The following is a 20113-nucleotide window of genomic DNA, read 5'->3' on the forward strand; positions in this document are numbered from 1 at the left end:
TCAGCACCATACCCGTCCTCGTGGGTTTCACCGAAATGGCAAACGTCTGAGACCTGCATCACTTCGGGCTTTCCCCCACATTAAGCTGACAAGCCTTGATGTAATTGGAATACTGTTAAAAGCGGCGTTAAACCCAACTCACTCGCTCACTCATACACACAATGTGGAGATACGTTCTACGTTATTTGACACAGCAAAGAGTGTTTTTGTTTCAGGAAACGTTACTCCACCACCTTCCTCCACCCAGGACACACAACGTACGCGTATCCGATAAAACGTATGAGAACACAGACTGCAAAGGTATAATCTAAAAGGTGTCATTTTTAATGCATGATGAGGACCCAAAACAACTCCTGTCCCTTAACACAACAAAGTTTCCAATGAAAACGAGAACTGTTTTTTGCCTGGGTCATTGAACATACTACACATCAGCGTTGCCACAGTGAGAAAGCTGCCACTAAACACCCATGGATAGGACAAAACGACTTAACCTTATCTGTTATATGATGCCCTCTGACGCGGTAAGAGATACTCATCACGTCACAGGTCACCGCATTGTCAAGGTTGCAAGAGTAGCCTCCCCTGGATGCTTATCAGTACTCGGACACCGTGTTTTGTTATGTTTGCAAAATAAGTTTTTGGTAGATCGTTGCCCTCTGTATATTCCACACCTAGTCACGTCAACCGTCGTCTCCACATTGTGTTTCTCTCCAGTAAAATAGATCTGTTCAGATACAGATAGTTAAGAAATAAACGACGTATGGAGGTTGTTTATCGTACAATAAAACACTACAGGGAGAATAATGAGTGAGTGAGTGGGTATGGTTTACGCCGCTTTTAGCAATATTCCACCAATATCACGGCGGGGGTCACCAGAAATGGGCTTCACACATTGTACCCATGTCGGGAATCGAACCCGGATCCGGCGTGACGAGCGAACGCTTCAACCACTGGGCTACTCAACAGATACTCATAAAGATATCTGACTTCTATTTTCGTTCTTGCGTATGTCCCAGGGTCAATATTAGAGGCCGAAGAGTTTTGGAGATCCGACGTATAATAGTGGTAATACGGTATTTAAAGCCGCACCACCTTACAGAGAATGATTGACATGTTTCCTTCTATAAGTAAAGGAAATGCAGTTATTCACAAACAACTGAAAAAGACTATTATTGACCTGACATCGTTGCATGGGTCACGTGACAAAGGTGCGCCATGTCTTAGCGGGAGATTAATGAATGTGTCCTGGATTATACAGCGACCCGGTTAATAGACAATACAGATATGACGAATTCGTACAGTAGTTAGTAAGTTCGTTACTTTGGTACACTGTTTACCTACAATATTTTGTTTTAGTCCGCCGCCATTTTGACTGCTTGTATATAATGAATGGCATGTAAAATGTACTCTAATACCACCATGCGTGGTTCTCTGGAGAATAAAGTGAAGTGAAGGTAACACATGCGAAAGGCTAAGTAACTCGGGTGAACACTTGATAAATAGAGGTTATCACGCGAGTGTGTTTGGGGATGGTAAATATCCTGCATTGGGAATAAACATTGTATTTCGCGAGCCTTGGCGAGCTAAATACATAGTGTTTATTCCTAATACAGGGTATTTACCATCCCCAAACACACAAGCGTGATAACCTCTTTATCATATAATGTCATTCTTTAATTCTGTGGTTTAAAATCGCTTTCCCTCTCTCACAAACATTACCGAAATATTGCGAGTTTTCCTGGAATGCGCGCATTAATATATATTACGTCACAGGGTAAGTGTTGTGACAGTGACAGTAGCCAATATAGTTCCAACTGAAATCTGTTTCTTATACAGTGGCGAAGCAACATATTCGCAAAACAACAGTTGTTTTTAATTGTCTTTCGCGGCAATCCATCAGTCTGTCCAGTAAAGTAACCGCCCTTTGTCAAAGGGAAGCTACTCTAACCCTAGTCTATGAGACGTCACACGGCCACGGTCAGACGTTGTTACAGTCGGTCTGTCCTGTCATAACGTTAAGAAGTGTAGTCAGATGTACACACAGCGACAAAACGAAACAAAGGTAACGATTCAAACATATTTCGGCCAAATCCAACTATTTTTATTTGTGGAGAAGGTTTCAAGCCGCAGAGGTCTACAAGCCCAGATATGGCTACTGATCCCGCTTGGCTAGGCCTCGTGCCCTCGCAAAATTGTTTCGACATTTATATCTCCAAAGTTGCCAAAACTTATAAAATGCCTCGCTACGTCACAGTTAGACACTGATTTTCAGTATATTAGACTGTTCTTTTGATAATGATAGCAATTATCCCTGTAGTTTATCCAGATTCCCGATGGTTAATTCTGACTCGATCGCCTAATGACGAGGGCGACGCCATGTTTGTTTATAAACAGTGAAAGTAGTCCTACTTGACCTTTGATATTTGCATCTCTATCCGCATATGACCCCAACGGATATCGTTTTTATCCGTTGGCTTTATCCTGCCGAGAAACCTATCCATTATATGAAAATGATGTTTATTACTTGCCCGTGAAGAGATCACCCGTTTAATAAACATACAGCTTTATTACACATTGTGTAATACCAAAACGCGTGCTTATGTACTCTCGGAACACGTTTCACGAACAAATATTGAAAGCTCTCAACATCCCTTGGCGTATTCAACGACATTGCGTGTGGAGATGATAGATCACTGGGAGGAGCTTATGGACACTCGATGACCCCAGCAACCTTGTTGCTAGGCTGACGTCACATTGCATGGAATCGCCGATGGATCTTGCAACAAAATTCAACAAATTACGTCATCGGGTATTGTGACGTCATTGAAAACTTTGAGCTGCAAGGCCCCGTTCCACAAGGCGATCGTACTCTAGCGCAACGAGAGTCTTTAGTCTAAGTTAAATTATGTGAGTTGTGATAGCCTTAGCACTACGATAATTTTGTGGGACGAACGCCTGAATTCTAAAGGTGGACCATTGTATGATATTAAATTCATACGTTTCAACTTTTGACGTGTTTGAAGTATTATTCTGTTAAACTCAATTGGATTATGCCATGGATCGTGTAGGTGTCGGCCTATTTACACTCAACAGTATAATTCTAAAAACATTATAAATGACAAGTAATAAATAAAATACTAAACTCGCTCTCGTGTAAAACCAATTTTATGAAACTCGTGAATAGTTGTGGTATCTGACTCGCTTTCGCTCGTCAGATACCAGAACTATTCACTCGTTTCATAAAATTGGTATTACACGGGAGCTCGTTTAGTATTCTATATTTATCATCACAAACTGGCTTCCACAGGAGATATCGCTTGGATGAGATCAAGCGATATCTACACTGTAGATATCGCTGCAATGAAATTACATCACAATGCTTTGCAGACCATTCTGACATCACTGGTTACCATGACGTCACAATGAAATGACATCACTAATGGCTCTGCTACTGAAGCTGTTAGCAGTACTTTTTACACTGAAGACACTGCTAATTATTGTCTACAAATTGAAAAAGTTGGAAGAATGATGTTGGATGATAAATAAAATCTCACCCTCGTGTCATTTGAAATCAAATATATCAACACTCATTGATAAAAGTGGCAAAAATCCTCAGCAAGCCTCGGAATGTTTCCACTTTTATCAACTCGTGTTGATATATTTGATATCAAAAGACACTCGGGTGAGATTCTCTATATATACACTGTGATTGCGTTTATAACTTTATGGACATATCAATGATAACACGGTAACCTGTATTTTCAGTAATATTCCATTCACTGCGTAATTAACCAAATATACGGAAGGCCGAAACAAAAATATTAGTTTGTTATTTTGGACCTTTTTTTCGGGCAATCTTTTTTTAAAACAACTGATGCCAACATTTATTGTTTTGAAGCCGAAAATATTCAGAATTTTTCTCTTAGCACATGCTTTTATCCAATGAACTAATACAAATTGTTTATATATCACATAATATATGGTATTTCTTTCTGGTGAATCTTAGCCATTATACACAACATGCTTTTTTAACATCCAATGTGACAAAGTATTAATACATACAATGTACATTTATCGTGCAGTTCATGGTGAGATCACTACTATACAAATTTTATTAAAAGATAAAAAATATATATATATATAATTTCTTAATATTTATTATTTTAATAAGTGAGTGACTGTTGTTTGACGCCGTAGCCATCTATAGTTGACATACAAGTCCGAAATAGGAAATGTTACTGGTAATGGTCTTAAATAATTTCGAAAATTGTTGTTGTCACTTTACTTTTAACAGAATTATGGCCCTGGCTTGTCCCGCATTTTCAACTTAGTGCATACTGCGTGAAACAGGGACAAATTTTCTCAGAAACTACTGAAGTTACATGAATTAAGGTTTGCATGCTTACCTTAGAGATACTTGTCAAGACTGATTTCGAAAAATTGGTCCTGTAAGTGATTTTTTACAGAGTTACGGCCCTTGGTCTAGGTTATTTTACTCAGTACACAGTGTCCTCAATTGGGGCAAGTTTTCTAAAAAACTACTTAATTTTAGCTTATCTAACAGATACTTATCAAGACTGAGTTATTTTTGCCAGAGAAGGGCCCGTTTGTGTGTATTAATTTCACACTGAATAATTTTTTTCCCGATGACATAAGCGACCATCGTGCCTATCTCTTCTTAAGGCTTATAGGACTCTTTTTATAATTTATATTTACTACTACATGAACTAACATGGCGGGGGATAGTGAGAACGCTGTTTTCTTGTTATGTTTTAATAAGAGTCCAATAAGGCAAATTCTGTCATAGTCAATGGGATTGGCGGCCATGTTGTTGATACCGCCAACCCAACATTGCGGCTGTTTTGAAACTCTCCTCAGATCGCGAGAACCCCGGGAACCCCGGGAATGGATCCAGGGGTTAGTATAGGTTTACTGAAATGCGAGCCCTGGAGATACAGAGGATTAATCAGATAGTGATTATTTACAACCTTCACCTGCATCACCGATTTCTATATCCCAACAAAGGTTTTTATTATCCTTTAAAAGCATGGTACATTTCACATTTCTTAATGTGGAATGCCAAACCGTCCCGCGCCTAGCATGCAGCTTGGATTGTGTTCTCCCCAGGGAGAGAGGAAGTTCACTGTTTGGCCAGAGTAAGATTGTAGCGCCGTCACCACCCTCTCCAGCATCTCAAACCAGTAATCGTTGTTGTGGCCTTACGATGCTAATGTCAATGTAACCTCCAATATATACGCCGGGATAGACCTATCGTGTGTGACATGACCTCGTTACATACTGTAAAGAATAGGTTCACCGAGTCGTTTTAGAGTACGGGAAATAGGTAAAGTTCACCCTCTCACAATGCGTATTGTTACATTTTGCCAATTACTGCAAAAAAACTTTCAAGGGATCCTGTTCTTATCCAGTCATGCAACCAGCACCTTTGATCTCAAATGCGCGGTTACCTTCGAGCCGTCTCCAATTTCACCTAATCGGCGGATTGAAATCACAGAAGGGAGGTCAGAAGCAGGGACACATATGTCCGACAGTTATGTTCGTAGTGGGAATTCAAGGTCCCTGTTTCGCTGTGATTACTTTTTGACTGTCCTCTTTTAAGACTTTATGTCTTATAATACGTGTAGATCTTTGCCAAAAAAAGGTGCGGTGGATAGCAGATTGGTTAAGCCCAGGTTTCATTCCCTACATGGGTACAAAGGTAGAAGCCCGTTTCTGGTGTCCCCTCCGTGGTATTACTGGAATATAGCTGAAAGCGGCGTAAAGCCATACTCACTCAAACTTTGCTAAACAAACTTTTTGAAAAAAACAACACATAACCGGACAATCGAACCTGCGTGTCTACATAATCGGGTGGAAGGTCTTGTTCATGGGCCATACGATTTTGTATTCACTTCATTGTCCAGCAAGTACTCTCCACAGCTGTCCCCTTTGAATGACAATGTATTCTTCCGCTGTATTCGGAACGCCCGCTTTTCGGAAAGGCGATGTTCAAGTTTGTTTTAGCAGGAACCAGTTGCCTCCCTTAGTTACCAGGTGCCTTGGTAGTGGGTTCGAGCCAAGATTAACCTTGATTATGATATCCTTGGTTTGCCAGAACGACATCCGTGGTCGTGGGTGTTACCAAAGGGATATACATCTGAGATCTGCTTCCCTTTGTGTTTTCTGTGTGAGTGTGTTTCTTGTTTAACGCCACATCCATCAGTACTTCAGCTATATGATGGCGGTCTGTTAATAATCTAGTCTTGGCCAGACAATCCAGTGATCGATATAGTGTGCCATCGGTGTACCAAGACACACAATCCATCAATTCAGCGAGCCTGACCACTCGATCCATTAGGTCGCCTCTCAGAACCAGCATAGGTTTCTGGGGTCCTATGTTAACCCGGAGCTGACGCAGGGGCTGTGTCTTATTCCGAATCTATCCTGACTCAACCATCTTCGCGAGGCAAGGGAACTAACTGACTTTAAAAATCCAGTCGAAACTGGACTTTAATAGTCAGTTAACTCCCTTGCCTGGGGAAGATGGACACAACGAGCTATTACGTAGGTACTTCTAACATCGATGTTAGCCCAACTCACTGATTCATAATATGCAACTGAAGTACATGGATTCTAAACTATTGGGGACATTAGTGAGGGAATGATTGTTGTTTTACGCCGAAGTCATTATTCCTCTTGGACTCTATTCTTACACTGAATCCTGTCAGGGAAATTGAATACATCTTTAAATATATGTGACATTACTTTTTAAGTCTGAAACAATAACGATTTTGCATGAAATTCCACCTGTAATGTTTTACTTGGTTACGATTATTATCCCCCGCCAAGAAGTGGCAGGGGGGATATAGGAATGGGTGCCTTCCTTCCGTCCTTCCGGCCATCCGGCCTTCCGTCCGTCACATTTCGTTTCCGGAGCAGATCATTAAAACCGTACCATATTTCACCAAACTTGGCACATAAATAGGTCTAGTGGTGAACTGTTGCCTTTTGATAGTTTGGGATTAAAAAGGTTTTATATTTTTCGAGTTTCCATGGCAACGACTTTGACTTAGACTGAAAATGGCGGTAGTCCTCGTTTCCGGGGCAGATCTTGAAAACCGTACCATATTTCTTCACCAAACTTGGCACATAATGTCATCTCGCAGAACTGAATACATTTCCTTTCGTGTTGGCAAGTTCTGCATTGCTTGTGTGTATGTTCCTCCAAAAGTGTCATGGACACGGTTGTTGCATTCACTGACTAACTTCATACAGAAACACAACTCATTACAAATCAACAGTGTAACTAATCTTAAACCTACTCAACTGTATAAACACTGCCTCCTATCCTTTATATATTCTTGTCAACCATACTCTGTACTTCACTTGCTTGATAACGGTGTTTGAACCTACACCGGAACCATCGCTCCTAATTGTAATAAAGAAGTTGTTCGTCCGTATGTCTCAGCCTTACTCATTACAAATACAGTTACATATTCTATCATTAACTGTAAATGGCAAAACAACACCATTAATAATTTTTTTAGTGCTGCAATTTGGCCATTTACAAAAAGGCCCAGTGAACATAGTTCACAGGAGCTAAAGCATTGCGCACAACCGGACATGTCATATTGGCGGGCATATGAGTATTTCATGCTGATTTGTTTATTAAGTTACACAGACAAATAATACTCCATGTATGCCACCAAGAGGTCTACACTATAACATTCATTAGTATCAGAACGTAAGCCGTGTGAAGTAAACAAAAATACACTTTTTACTATAACCCATAAAACCGCTTATGTACATACATTAGGGTTCGGGTTTTCTTGGAAACATTCCACATGCAATTTGACAATTCTGGAGTTACACAGTAGAAACGTTTTTGATTAAAAAATAGAACATTGCAATGAGTCGCAGTGAAGTTTATTGAGACAGGACAAGCAACACTTGGCTAATCTGAACCTCACATGTTATCTCGCCAAGCATTGGAAGGAATCCATATTGGAACTGTTTCACTAGTTTCACTAATTCACGTGACTATCACATTACATAACACAAACTGGCGGCAGTCGTGGCCCTCATATACGTTTTGCTTGGTATTAAATGACTTATTAAACTTTATGTCGGACGTCACGTTGTGGAACTGTATGGGAAGGGATCACTCGGTGTGTGATCTATGCAACGTAAATACAATTCATTGATACCCGGGTATTGTGTTGGTAAGGGAATAAGCCCAGTGGACATGAATGCACAAAGGCAATAAACGTATAAGGAATGACAAATCAGATTTGATGAAAGAGTGAGTACAAAGGATCTTGGGAACTTTCATGTCACAGCGGGCTCCTTATGCTGCATGACTTGCATCCTGTGCAGCACGAGATAATATCACACGTCCGTCCTCGTGATGAATCATTTCACGTCTTAACGAATAAAAACGCGCCAGAATCAAAATTCGTTTGAATAAAGGGCGAGGACGAGAATTTTGAAATTATTTAGGAATGGTGGACATTTCAAGATAAACTGACACTGGTGCCATTTATTCAGCATATAAGATAAACAATATGATAAACTGTCGGGCAAAACCCATGTTTGGGGGTGGCAAAAAATATAACAAACAAGAAATGGTTATTCGATGGTGATGTGTTTGATATGGGTTCCACAGGCGAGATTACCTGTACCAAACAATGAGTATCCCACAACAGGTCAGCCTAGTAACGTTTTGATAATGTTTGTAATGGTTTTGTCAAATTCATTTTCCAAGTGTATACTTTCTTTTGCTTTTGGTTTGTTGTTTTACGCCGCACTCAGCAATATTGCAGCTATATGACGGCGGTCTGTAAATAATCGAGTCTGGACCAGGCAATCCAGTGATTTACATCATGAACATCGATCGACGATATTGGGATCGATGACATGCATCAACCAAGTCAGCAAACCTGACCACCCGATCCCGTTAGTCGCCTTTTACGACAAGCATAGTCATCTTTTACGGCAAGCATTGGTTGCCAAATAGTGACAGCCCTATGGGCACATAGTATGATTTGTCCCAAATAGTAACATCCCTTTATGGGTACATAGTATGATTTGTCCCAAATAGTGAAATCCCTGTGAGATTTGTCACGAATACACTAGGCTGCTTTCAGTGATGCTTCTCTATTGGGTTGACAATTCATGTTTTATATTCATTTTCTCTCTTAAAATGTTAAAGTAATATATAGAACAGCCGACTTGAGACTAGAGTTATCTGCCCCTTGTGACTGAATATTGTACGTTTCTCGCTAAAGGCTCGGGATTAGCGCCACCCATTCACTCCGGACAGTTAATCCGTAATGCCTCATGGCTCGTTAGTTATTATCTAAGTATTTGGTGTAGAGTTTCAAGGATATATCTTTTGTAATGTGTAAAGACTTTTCGTGGATAACAATTTCTTTATTGGTTGTACACGTTACATGGCAACTTGATGCATCTCCATGGAGTGAAGGCCTTGGGACGTCGTTGCAAACAATTAAGTTGCGTAATGACATGAAGATGTGACATATAAACAGTGTTATGTCTTCAAGGTTCCAGCTTTTGTAATGTATGTCTTTAAAGTGACGCCCTTTATCACATTCTATATTACTTCTGGGCTTCCAGGTGTGGGTGCGATACCCAAATAACAAACGACAAGAGTCAGACGGCGTTGAACATCCTGATGGACGAAAAGCCGGACGGTTGGCAGGAGACGCTTCACTGGTACAAGAAATATCACCCAGGTACATCTCATGACAGAGAGACATGTCAGTGTGTGGTGCATGGTACATCTCATGACAGAGAGACATGTCAGTGTGTGGTGCATGGTACATCTCATGACAGAGAGACATGTCAGTGTGTGGTGCATGGTACATCTCATGACAGAGAGACATGTCAGTGTGTGGTGCATGGTACATCTCATGACAGAGAGACATGTCAGTGTGTGGTGCATGGTACATCTCATGACAGAGAGACATGTCAGTGTGTGGTGCATGGTACATCTCATGACAGAGAGACATGTCAGTGTGTGGTGCATGGTACATCTCATGACAGAGAGACATGTCAGTGTGTGGTGCATGGTACATCTCATGACAGAGAGACATGTCAGTGTGTGGTGCATGGTACATCTCATGACAGAGAGACATGTCAGTGTGTGGTGCATGGTACATCTCATGACAGAGAGACATGTCAGTGTGTGGTGCATGGTACATCTCATGACAGAGAGACATGTCAGTGTGTGGTGCATGGTACATCTCATGACAGAGAGACATGTCAGTGTGTGGTGCATGGTACATCTCATGACAGAGAGACATGTCAGTGTGTGGTGCATGGTACATCTCATGACAGAGAGACATGTCAGTGTGTGGTGCATGGTACATCTCATGACAGAGAGACATGTCAGTGTGTGGTGCATGGTACATCTCATGACAGAGAGACATGTCAGTGTGTGGTGCATGGTACATCTCATGACAGAGAGACATATCAGTGTGTGGTGCATGGTACATCTCATGACAGAGAGACATGTCAGTGTGTGGTGCATGGCACATCTCATGACAGAGAGACATGTCAGTGTGTGGTGCATGGTACATCTCATGACAGAGAGACATGTCAGTGTGTGGTGCATGGTACATCTCATGACAGAGAGACATGTCAGTGTGTGGTGCATGGTACATCTCATGACAGAGAGACATGTCAGTGTGTGGTGCATGGTACATCTCATGACAGAGAGACATGTCAGTGTGTGGTGCATGGTACATCTCATGACAGAGAGACATGTCAGTGTGTGGTGCATGGTACATCTCATGACAGAGAGACATGTCAGTGTGTGGTGCATGGTACATCTCATGACAGAGAGACATGTCAGTGTGTGGTGCATGGTACATCTCATGACAGAGAGACATGTCAGTGTGTGGTGCATGGTACATCTCATGACAGAGAGACATGTCAGTGTGTGGTGCATGGTACATCTCATGACAGAGAGACATGTCAGTGTGTGGTGCATGGTACATCTCATAACAGAGAGACATGTCAGTGCCGGGGTGCATGGTACATCTCATGACAGAGAGACATGTCAGTGTGTGGTGCATGGTACATCTCATGACAGAGAGACATGTCAGTGTGTGGTGCATGGTACATCTCATGACAGAGAGACATGTCAGTGTGTGGTGCATGGCACAGCGGGCGAACACGATACTGTTTGTTTGTTGTTTAACACCGCACTCAGCAATATTGCAGCTATATTACGTCGGTCTGTAAATAATCAAGTCTGGACCAGACAATCCAGTGATTGACATCATGAGCAAAGATCCACGCAATTAGGTTACGATGACATGCATCAACCAAGTCAGCGAGCCTGACCACCCGCAAGTCGCCTCTCACGACAAGCATAGTCGCCTTTTACAGCAAGCATTGGTTGCTGAAGACCTATTCTACCACGGATCGTACACGATACTGAGTCAGTTTAGAAATATATCGCGTGGATATACTGGCAGGTGTTCCTGTAGTCGCCCACGGGGTCGTAATTTGCTATCCCTTCTTCGTGTCGTAATCAGAGTGAGTGAGTGAAGATGGTTTTTAGCCGCATTTAGTAATATTTCAGCAATATCACGGCGGGGGATACCCGAGTAATTGGCTTCACACATGGTAGCAATGAGCCCGAAACCGCGAAACGCTTTAACCGCCAGGCTACTCCATCGCCCTGTAATCAGATGATCGGGTGTTTGAATCCCAGATCCACCCAGGGTCTCGTTCCATAAAGCGACTTTAGCACTATGACAGTCGTAAGCCTATGTTAAGTATGGTAGATACGATCATCTGGGAAGCTCGCTTCGTGGAACGGGGCACTGGTTATGGGGTCCTTGGTATGTAAACGCCATGCTCATGAAATGCTATATCACTTCGTCGACACATTAATGACAAGATTGGTTTATTTTGCGCATGCATAAACGAAGCCTTCAGTGGTATAGAGTACGTCATTTGCCTATCTTGCTTCTGTAATTATCAAGCATATATCCCAACATTTTACAAGTGCGATGTTTGAGATACAACACCGATTGTATTGCACATCTTTTGATTTTCCGTAGGTCTGTGGGTATTATTGCAGGAGCCCCAGCCAGACCGGAAGCAAGTTGAACGTCTGCTCCTCATGTGGTCTCGTCTGACAACAGTCAAGAACGGGAAGATTGTGAATATGAAGACATTGATTCAGGATGATGTTAGGAAAACAGACCTTTTACAATTGATTGAGAAATATGAGAACTCTATTGAGCTTGCTCTGGCATTTGTTGGCGGTCTAGGATTCATTGTGCGGATGTGGCACAAACAAGGTGAGACTCTCTGTGCCTTTGTACCATCAAAACCATACGTGATACATATTCAGTGATGTAATGGCGTTAGCGAAATCTATGTACATTATCTTTAAGTGGAATTTTAGAAGCTGTAGTCTAAATGAAGAAAGGAATGACTAACGGATTTCAGAATGTGGGAAGAATACAACAGTGGAAATAAACAAGTCAACTCTGTCGTTACCTATTTGTTTAACTGTTTGCCTGAAAATGAGAACACATGTATATCCCGACTGTGCTTGGTCAATTGTGTGACATCGTAAAGAAAAATATTACATCTGATGAATAGAATGCATATACAGTAAACTACGGTTATAACGAACACGCTTATAACGAACTGACGGACATAACGAACTAACTTTTTAGTCCCGACTGTTTGCTGTAGTTATGCTGTATATGTGCTTTTAACGAACTACGGATATAACGAACTAAAAATAGTAGTCCCTTTGAGTTCGTTATAACCGTAGTTTACTGTACATCTTATATATCTTCGTATATCTTGCAGCACTTTCAAAGATGCAAATACAGTTAATTTCACTGTCTGAAGCTACCCCCTTTCTACCTAACGATTAAACATGTTACAATATATATACTCTGTAAAACCCTTTTTGTGTTTTGAAATGTTAACTTTGTAATCGTGCAGGTATTTTGACCAATCACGACGTCAACACAAGGGATCACGCCTATCAGAGACACTACCCAGAATGCCCGGAAGTCCCACAGCCCCTCCTGGCGGTGACGTGGGAAACTAACAGCCTGGACGCCATGGAAATGATCATGGACTTAAAACCAAACACAAGTGTCCTTTACAACGAGTATTCCGATCCTTCCCAAGCTAAACCTCTTTTCTTTCATGTAAGTATATTCGCAAAAAAGGAAACTTCTTTTAGACTTTTAATGATTTGTAGTGATTTGCATAGCAGAAGGTTGTGTTGTAGAGGACAAAATGGTCCGTCGTCTTGTGTTATGTGATGAGGAAATGTAGGGAACCGTGAAACAAGGTTTTACCTCTTTGCGAGCAGGCACGTGACACACACATGCAATAGTTTCATGATCCATTTAACAAACAATCAAATTTTCAATCGTTGAAAAGTGACCGACGGCACATTTGTCATTGAATACAACTGTCTGAACGTAGTCTGTTTCAAATGTAGGGCGTTCCCATACTTTTTGTATAAATATATATCAGACAAGAAGATATTCCAAATGTACTACTCCTAATCACGAAATAAGTGAGTGAGTGAGTGAGTGAGTTTGGTTTAACGCCGCTTTTAACAGTATTCCAGTTATATCGCGGCGTGTCAGCCTAATGTGGGAGGAAAGCCCGAAGTGATGCAGGTCCCAGACTTTTACCACTTCAGTGAAACCCACGAGCACGGGTATGGTGCTGACAAACCTAGAAACATAAACGGGGCGAACCGGGATTCGAACCCACAATCATAGGTTTCTGGCGTGCCCAAGGGACGCAACTCTGCACAGCGAATCGCGGCGCCTTAGACGACTGGGCCACCCGTGCCCCCCGTGCCCCCCGAAATAAGTAAAATGACAACAAATACACAGAGTTATATAATATACTAGCAGCAAAACTACAACACCCACGAGGACAACAACGACATGGAGAAAAATTGTCAGTTTGCGGTCACTGTTAACACTTGTACTACCAGAACAAACGTCCGATAGTATTGCCAATGAGGTTTTTTTCCACGAACAGACAATATACCGTTACTGAGTGACTTTGGTTTCACGCCGTTTTGAACCGTATTTCAGTCATCTTGGTGTCTGTGGAAAGCATGAAGCGGTGCACGTCTTATGGGTTTACCACTTTGACGAAACACACGAGCATTGGTATGGTGCTGACAAACCTGAAAACATGAACATTGTGAACCGGGATTCGAATTCACAATCCTAGGCAGCACGTCTAAAGGGACGCAACTCTGCAAAGGGAATTGCGGTGCCTCAGGTTATTGGGCAACCTGTGTCTGTACAATGAACAATGGACGTAAGTACTGTAGTCAACGTAGGCGCGAAATAACGTGTTCTACAATAGCTGCATCACAATCCATACCCGTGTGTTTCATGGTGCTGTACTTTATACCTCTATTTCAAATTACAGGTGTTAACGAGTCAGTTCCGTCCACGCGATGACAAGGTCATAGAGAGATTGTTCCAGGGGTCAGACCTCGACGCCCGTAATATGGACGGCCAGACCGTCCTGTTTGAAATCATCAAATACAAAGAGACAGAGAACATTGCTAGAAGTGTACTTGCAGCAGGTGTGAGCATCTCTGCCAGGGACAGGTTTGGGAGAACAGCACGTGACTATGCCCAAGCGCTGAACTTACCTGTGTATATGAAACTGATTGATGAGCAGGTGCTGAGGCTCATCAAGAACAAGCAGTTTGATGCCGTGGAGAAGCTGATTCTTGAAAACTACTCATTTACTGGCATCAAGGACAGTTCTGGCAAGTCAGCGGCAGAGTATGCCAAAAAGCATTCCTCGCGACAGGTGTTTGAAGTCGTCAAGCTTGTGGATGCAATACAGGTACACTATAAGTGTAGGGGAGCAGCTGGAGCTAATATAAGTAGAGAGAAACAGCTATTGATAAGGGATTTATCTAAGATTTTTACTTTCTCTGGCAGGAAATTAAAAACAACATTATTTTGTCTAAAATTGGAATTTGTTTTAATCAGATATTTCATACCATTCAGAGGCAGTTGGCATAATGCTTAAACATGTATTTATCGAGCCTGTGTAAGATAAAATATACACAGATAACCTTTTCAAAACTGAGGAATTCTTACATTAACTGAATATGGAAATGTTTGGCTCCGATTTGGTGTTCGCATGAGGCCGAATATTGGCATCTGAGATCGCCTAATAAAATTCCCCGGGATATGTTATAGTTCCCACTTGACATAGTTTAACGTAACAATTATCCCTTTGAATTTGTAGTTGAAAGTGTGAGCGGTACAGTGACACATAATTGAAGTAATAACTGCTTAGGTTATTTTTATGAATGGCAAGTTAAATAGTTACTTCCCTTCCGGTATGGATTTGGAGGGGTTTTTTTCTATTTCGGAAAATTTGGTAAATAACTCGTCGGGGGAGGTCTGTGCGGAAGCCTTGGATGGCCATTTCTTTTTTTATTTAATAATTTGAAATTTGAAGATACATATAAGGGACGTTCAATAAGTTTTGCAACTTCAATGTAAGACCAAGTCGCAGAATATCTTTTGCACTTATATTTTTCAATATAATCTCCATTCACTTCAATACACTTATTCCATTTGTCCGTCAAGCTTTTAATACCACTTTTATAGAAATCCGCAGGTTGGCCCTCTAACCATGCCTCTGTGGTAGCCTTTATGTCCTCGTCATCCTGGAAGCGTCTTCCACATAGGACAGATTTCATTTGCCGGAACAAGAAATAGTCACTGGGGGCTAAGTCTGGGCTGTAGGGTGGGTGATTTAACTGTTCGAATTCACATTCACATATGACAGCCTGTGCAATTCTCGACTTGTGAACCGGAGCCTGTAAGGAACTTTATTACAGCGCGTTGTTCATCTTTGAGAGAATCCATGATTGTGATCACCCTTAGGTGAAAGAAGCCACCACATCTAATTTATTGTTGTGTCGGGAACTTGTTATGGCACGTGTCAACCTGATGTTATGACTAGTGTCACACCTGCCACAAGTTTACATTGTTTGTGTTAACACAAATGCCCAAGTTGCAAAACTTATTGAACGCCCCTCGAACTAAGTTGAAATTTCAAGATAATCATCTTGAAATTTCAAGATGATTACTTGAAATTTTAACTTAGAATCTTGAAATGTCAACTTATAATCTTGAAATTTCAAGTTAGTATCCTGAAATTTCAAGATAGTATCTTCGACTGGACCAGCGTTTAACTACTTCTACTACTCCCTTTTACGAAATAATTCACTGGTTGACACTTTCTTGTATTCAGACGTATGTGAGGCGCGTGTTCACTGCAGTAGAGGACGATGCGATCGACGACCTGAAAAAATTGCTGTCGTGTCAGAAGTATGCTAACGCGAGGGATAAGTGTGGGAGGACGTCATTACTCAAAGCCATACTCCTCCGCCAGAGAGACGCGACGTTGATGCTTGCCCGGGACTGCTCCTTCATCGTCAACACACCTGATAATGTAACTAACTATAAGAGCTTGCCCGTTGACACGCAGGATAGTACTATAACCATAATGCTGAAGAATGAGAGAGAGTACGGCTTTTGGCAAATATTTGATAAGAAGGCACAGATGGCCAAGTCGTCTAAGGCGCCACAATTCACTGTACGGAGTTGCTTCCCTTGAGCACTCCAGGATCCTATGATCAATTCGGCGTGCAAATCCTATCATATATTAGACATAGGCTGCATGTAAACCTTTTGTGTTGGCGACCTTTTCACCTTGCAAATGTTACCTTATGCATGATGTATTCGACAAGCAAACCCTATTTTGCTGATGACCCGTTTTGTAATTTCAGCTGGGGCGATACCCTCTCCATTACGTCTATCTCTTCATGGATGACCCAGAAGTGATCGACGTCCTTGAGCGACAAGGTGCTGACCCGGATCAATGTGACCTAGTACGTAGCGTTCATTTCCGGTCTGGCCAGTAGTTAGTAAGTTAGTAAAGGTTTCTTCGGCAATGTTTTGGCCTTATAGCGATAGCTGATAAAGGGCCTGGAAACTGAACCCGCAGATCAAGAAAGCACCCTTTCGGATGCATGCTGCAAAGTCTCCCTCCCTTTATGTCTAACAAACGCTAATTGTTTCCCGAATTATGTGTTAGCATGTTTGCGCACCCCGCCCCATTGTCAAAAAGCTGTATCCGCGATTGCTGACAGTAATTTAACAACATCTTGCTCCCCTTAGCGAGGACGGCGTCCAGTGGCCTACAGTCGAAAGATGTGCAGCAGTCAGGAATACTTGAACCTGCAGAAGGAAGTCCAGGATTTCGACATGGAGGTCTTCATTTACGAAACGAACTTCGAGGAAGCTCTAAAAGGTGCTATTAAAGTGAGTATATTTACATTATTCACCAAGGACATACGTATTTAGGAAATGCAGGTACACAGATGATGTACAAGCCTTTTCGAGTGTACGAAATGAAAAAACAAATTTTATTCACAAATATGAATATATTTTTGCGCCTTCATTAAAACGCCTCTCATAAAATGTGTGACTAGCGCTGACTCTGTTGATATAGAGAGCTGACCTCGATATGGTAACGAGGCTGGTGTCCGGTCTGAAGGAACATGGCGAGGTGAAGCGGTTCAACTCGGTGTTGTTTGACTGTGTGGACCAGAGACGGGAGGACATCGCCATCTTCCTGTTGAGGAATGGTTTTCAGTGTGATATATACAAACAGGTGAGCGAGTGAGAGAATCTTATCTTACGAAGCCAGATAAACCAGTGGTCGATGGTATGAGAAATATGCATGACGTCCTGGCATGACGACAATCAGACGGGCCCCACATTGTCCGAATCCGAACCACCGAATCCTCATTAGGCGTCACTTACGACAAGCATGTGATACTGGGGACCTATCCGGGAATCCCGGCAATGACATCATCGGGTGAAGGCTTGTGGCTTCCAGTCCCTGGAATACACACGAGGACAATGAGATACAATACTTGTTTGTTGGTCTCTTAATTGCTATTGGACTCAATTATAGCAGACCTGTGAAGATCCGGTTTAGAATAGGTCTTCAGCAAACCATGCTTGCCGTAAAAGGTGACTATGCTTATTGTAAAAGGCGACTAACGGGATCGGGTGGTCAGGCTCGCTGACTTGGTTGATGCATGTCATCGATCCCAATTGCATGGATCGATGCACATGATGTCAGTAACCGGCTTGTCTGGTCCAGACTCGATTATTTACAGACCGCCGTCATATAGCTGGAATATTGCTGAGTGCGGCGTAAAACAACGAGTCAGCGAGCCTGAGCACCCGATTCCTTTAGTCGCCTTTTACGACAAGCATGGGTTGCTGAAGACGGATTTAACCCAGATCTTGACGGTTCCGTGTAATGCGGTGGGAAAATAAAATGTCACGCAGATCTTTCACGCTTACAATGTTGTTGAAACACAAATGGTAATAGTTTAAACTAGATAATCGGGTAATTGTTTAAGAAGGTGAGTATAAATTCGAATTGTGAAGTGCAATAAAGGGGATGTTTCCCTTTCAGTTCAAACAGTGCAACCCAAATGACCCCATGTGTGCCATGATGGAATGCAGTCATTCGGTGACGTCACTCAAACAACGTGCAATTGACAAGCAGTGCAGCAGAGTGGAGCGAGCTATCACTGATATGATGAATGGTGGACTTGTGAGTGGCTTAATTCATGTTGAACAGATGTACAAGATCATATTCCCGAGGCAATGGAGTTAACTGACTTTAAACATCTAGTTTCCACCTTTGCCGAACTAAGCTGGAATTATGGAGTTTGGTAGGACTAACGAGTCTATGCATAGTTAAATCAAAATCCCGTCACGAAATCGACATCCGGTTAATAACCAACATGGCAACCGCCGCGCCGAATTCGTTCCAATGCAGGATTTGCAGAACATGTGTACCGTCCACTGGCAATCGACAGATATTTTCCAAATCTTTTCATGTTTTAATCAGTGATTTGGTGCACTTCGCAAAGTAAAACCCGTTTTATTACAATAAAGATCTTTATTATCGATGAAATCGTCTTGAGAGTTGCAATCTGATTTGTCAGTTGGGGGACATAGAAGGGACATAACTCGTAATAGTCACTGGTGGCGCTGCAACCGAAGCCAGAATTTCCTGCTTATTTCGGCAAGGGTGGAAACTCAACTTTGAAAGTCAGTTATCTCCCTTGCCTCGGGAAGATGCCTGAACAAAAGCTACTTTCTAGTGTTGAAATATTGTATCCTTAGACGAACATGAGACAAATCAGTATTGCCAAATGGCGTTGAAAATGGATGAAAGCATTATATCTCCGATAGTATACCTCTGTGTCATGGGCCTGGCCTTGCTTGGATGCGAGGAATCACATTTCTACGTTTGCATTAATTCCACAGACATTCACAAATCTTAACATCATGGCTTTGTTGTGCTTGTCCATATTACTACATAAACTTGTTATCTTCTATGAATTTGCAAATACCCAAAATGTAATGTTTAAGGTTCTTTGTCTATAAGCTTGGTCAATACGCTTCTCAAGTATATATTGTAATCACATGTGTCGTATTTTCAGGCTCCGCTCGTGAGTGTTCCTCCTCCATTCAACTACATGCCCAAACGACTGTAACACGGAGGGAGGGTGTTTCCAAAGTGCTCATGGTGGACCAGGCGGGCGTGTGACCCACTGCAGGCGGGTTGTCGTGTAAAAACAGTTCCAGTACCTCACGGGCTATTCATCGACTCATGCATGTGATGACATTTCAATGGATAGTTTGAAACACAGTGACTTCTATAACGCTTTTTCATAGTTGGTAGTGCTCATAGCATGCTAAATGACTGGTGGGCATTATTTGTTTGTTTGTTTATTTTTGTTTAACGCCGCACTCCGCAATATTCCAGCTATATGACGGCGGTCTGTATATAATCGAGTCTGGCCCAGACAATCCAGTGATTGACATCATGAGCATGGATCCTCACAATGGGGATTGATGACATGCATCAACCAAGTCAGCGAGCCTAACCACCCGACCCCGTTAGTCGCCGCTTACGACAAGCATAGTCGCCTTTACGACAAGCA

The 20113-nt window shown here is 42.0% G+C and overlaps 1 protein-coding gene across 1 annotated transcript in view; it reads left to right on the forward strand.

The window, feature by feature from the left end:
- The window catches only part of LOC139479676 (uncharacterized), a 34829-nt gene extending 15126 nt beyond the window's left edge, over positions 1-19703 (forward strand). The window contains exons 2-11 of the mRNA XM_071262525.1: positions 9637-9755; positions 12096-12338; positions 13000-13211; positions 14470-14898; positions 16327-16527; positions 16865-16966; positions 17256-17399; positions 17590-17751; positions 18571-18711; positions 19610-19703. Of these exons, the coding sequence (XP_071118626.1) occupies positions 9637-9755; positions 12096-12338; positions 13000-13211; positions 14470-14898; positions 16327-16527; positions 16865-16966; positions 17256-17399; positions 17590-17751; positions 18571-18711; positions 19610-19663 (1807 nt within the window). The 3' untranslated portion in view covers positions 19664-19703. The remainder of the gene's footprint in view (positions 1-9636; positions 9756-12095; positions 12339-12999; positions 13212-14469; positions 14899-16326; positions 16528-16864; positions 16967-17255; positions 17400-17589; positions 17752-18570; positions 18712-19609) is intronic.
- The last annotated feature ends 410 nt before the right edge of the window (positions 19704-20113 follow it).

The sequence above is a fragment of the Haliotis cracherodii genome, unplaced genomic scaffold, assembly GCF_022045235.1.
Source record: "Haliotis cracherodii isolate W230 unplaced genomic scaffold, xgHalCrac1.p SCAF_1, whole genome shotgun sequence".
NCBI classification, from domain to species: domain Eukaryota; kingdom Metazoa; phylum Mollusca; class Gastropoda; order Lepetellida; family Haliotidae; genus Haliotis; species Haliotis cracherodii.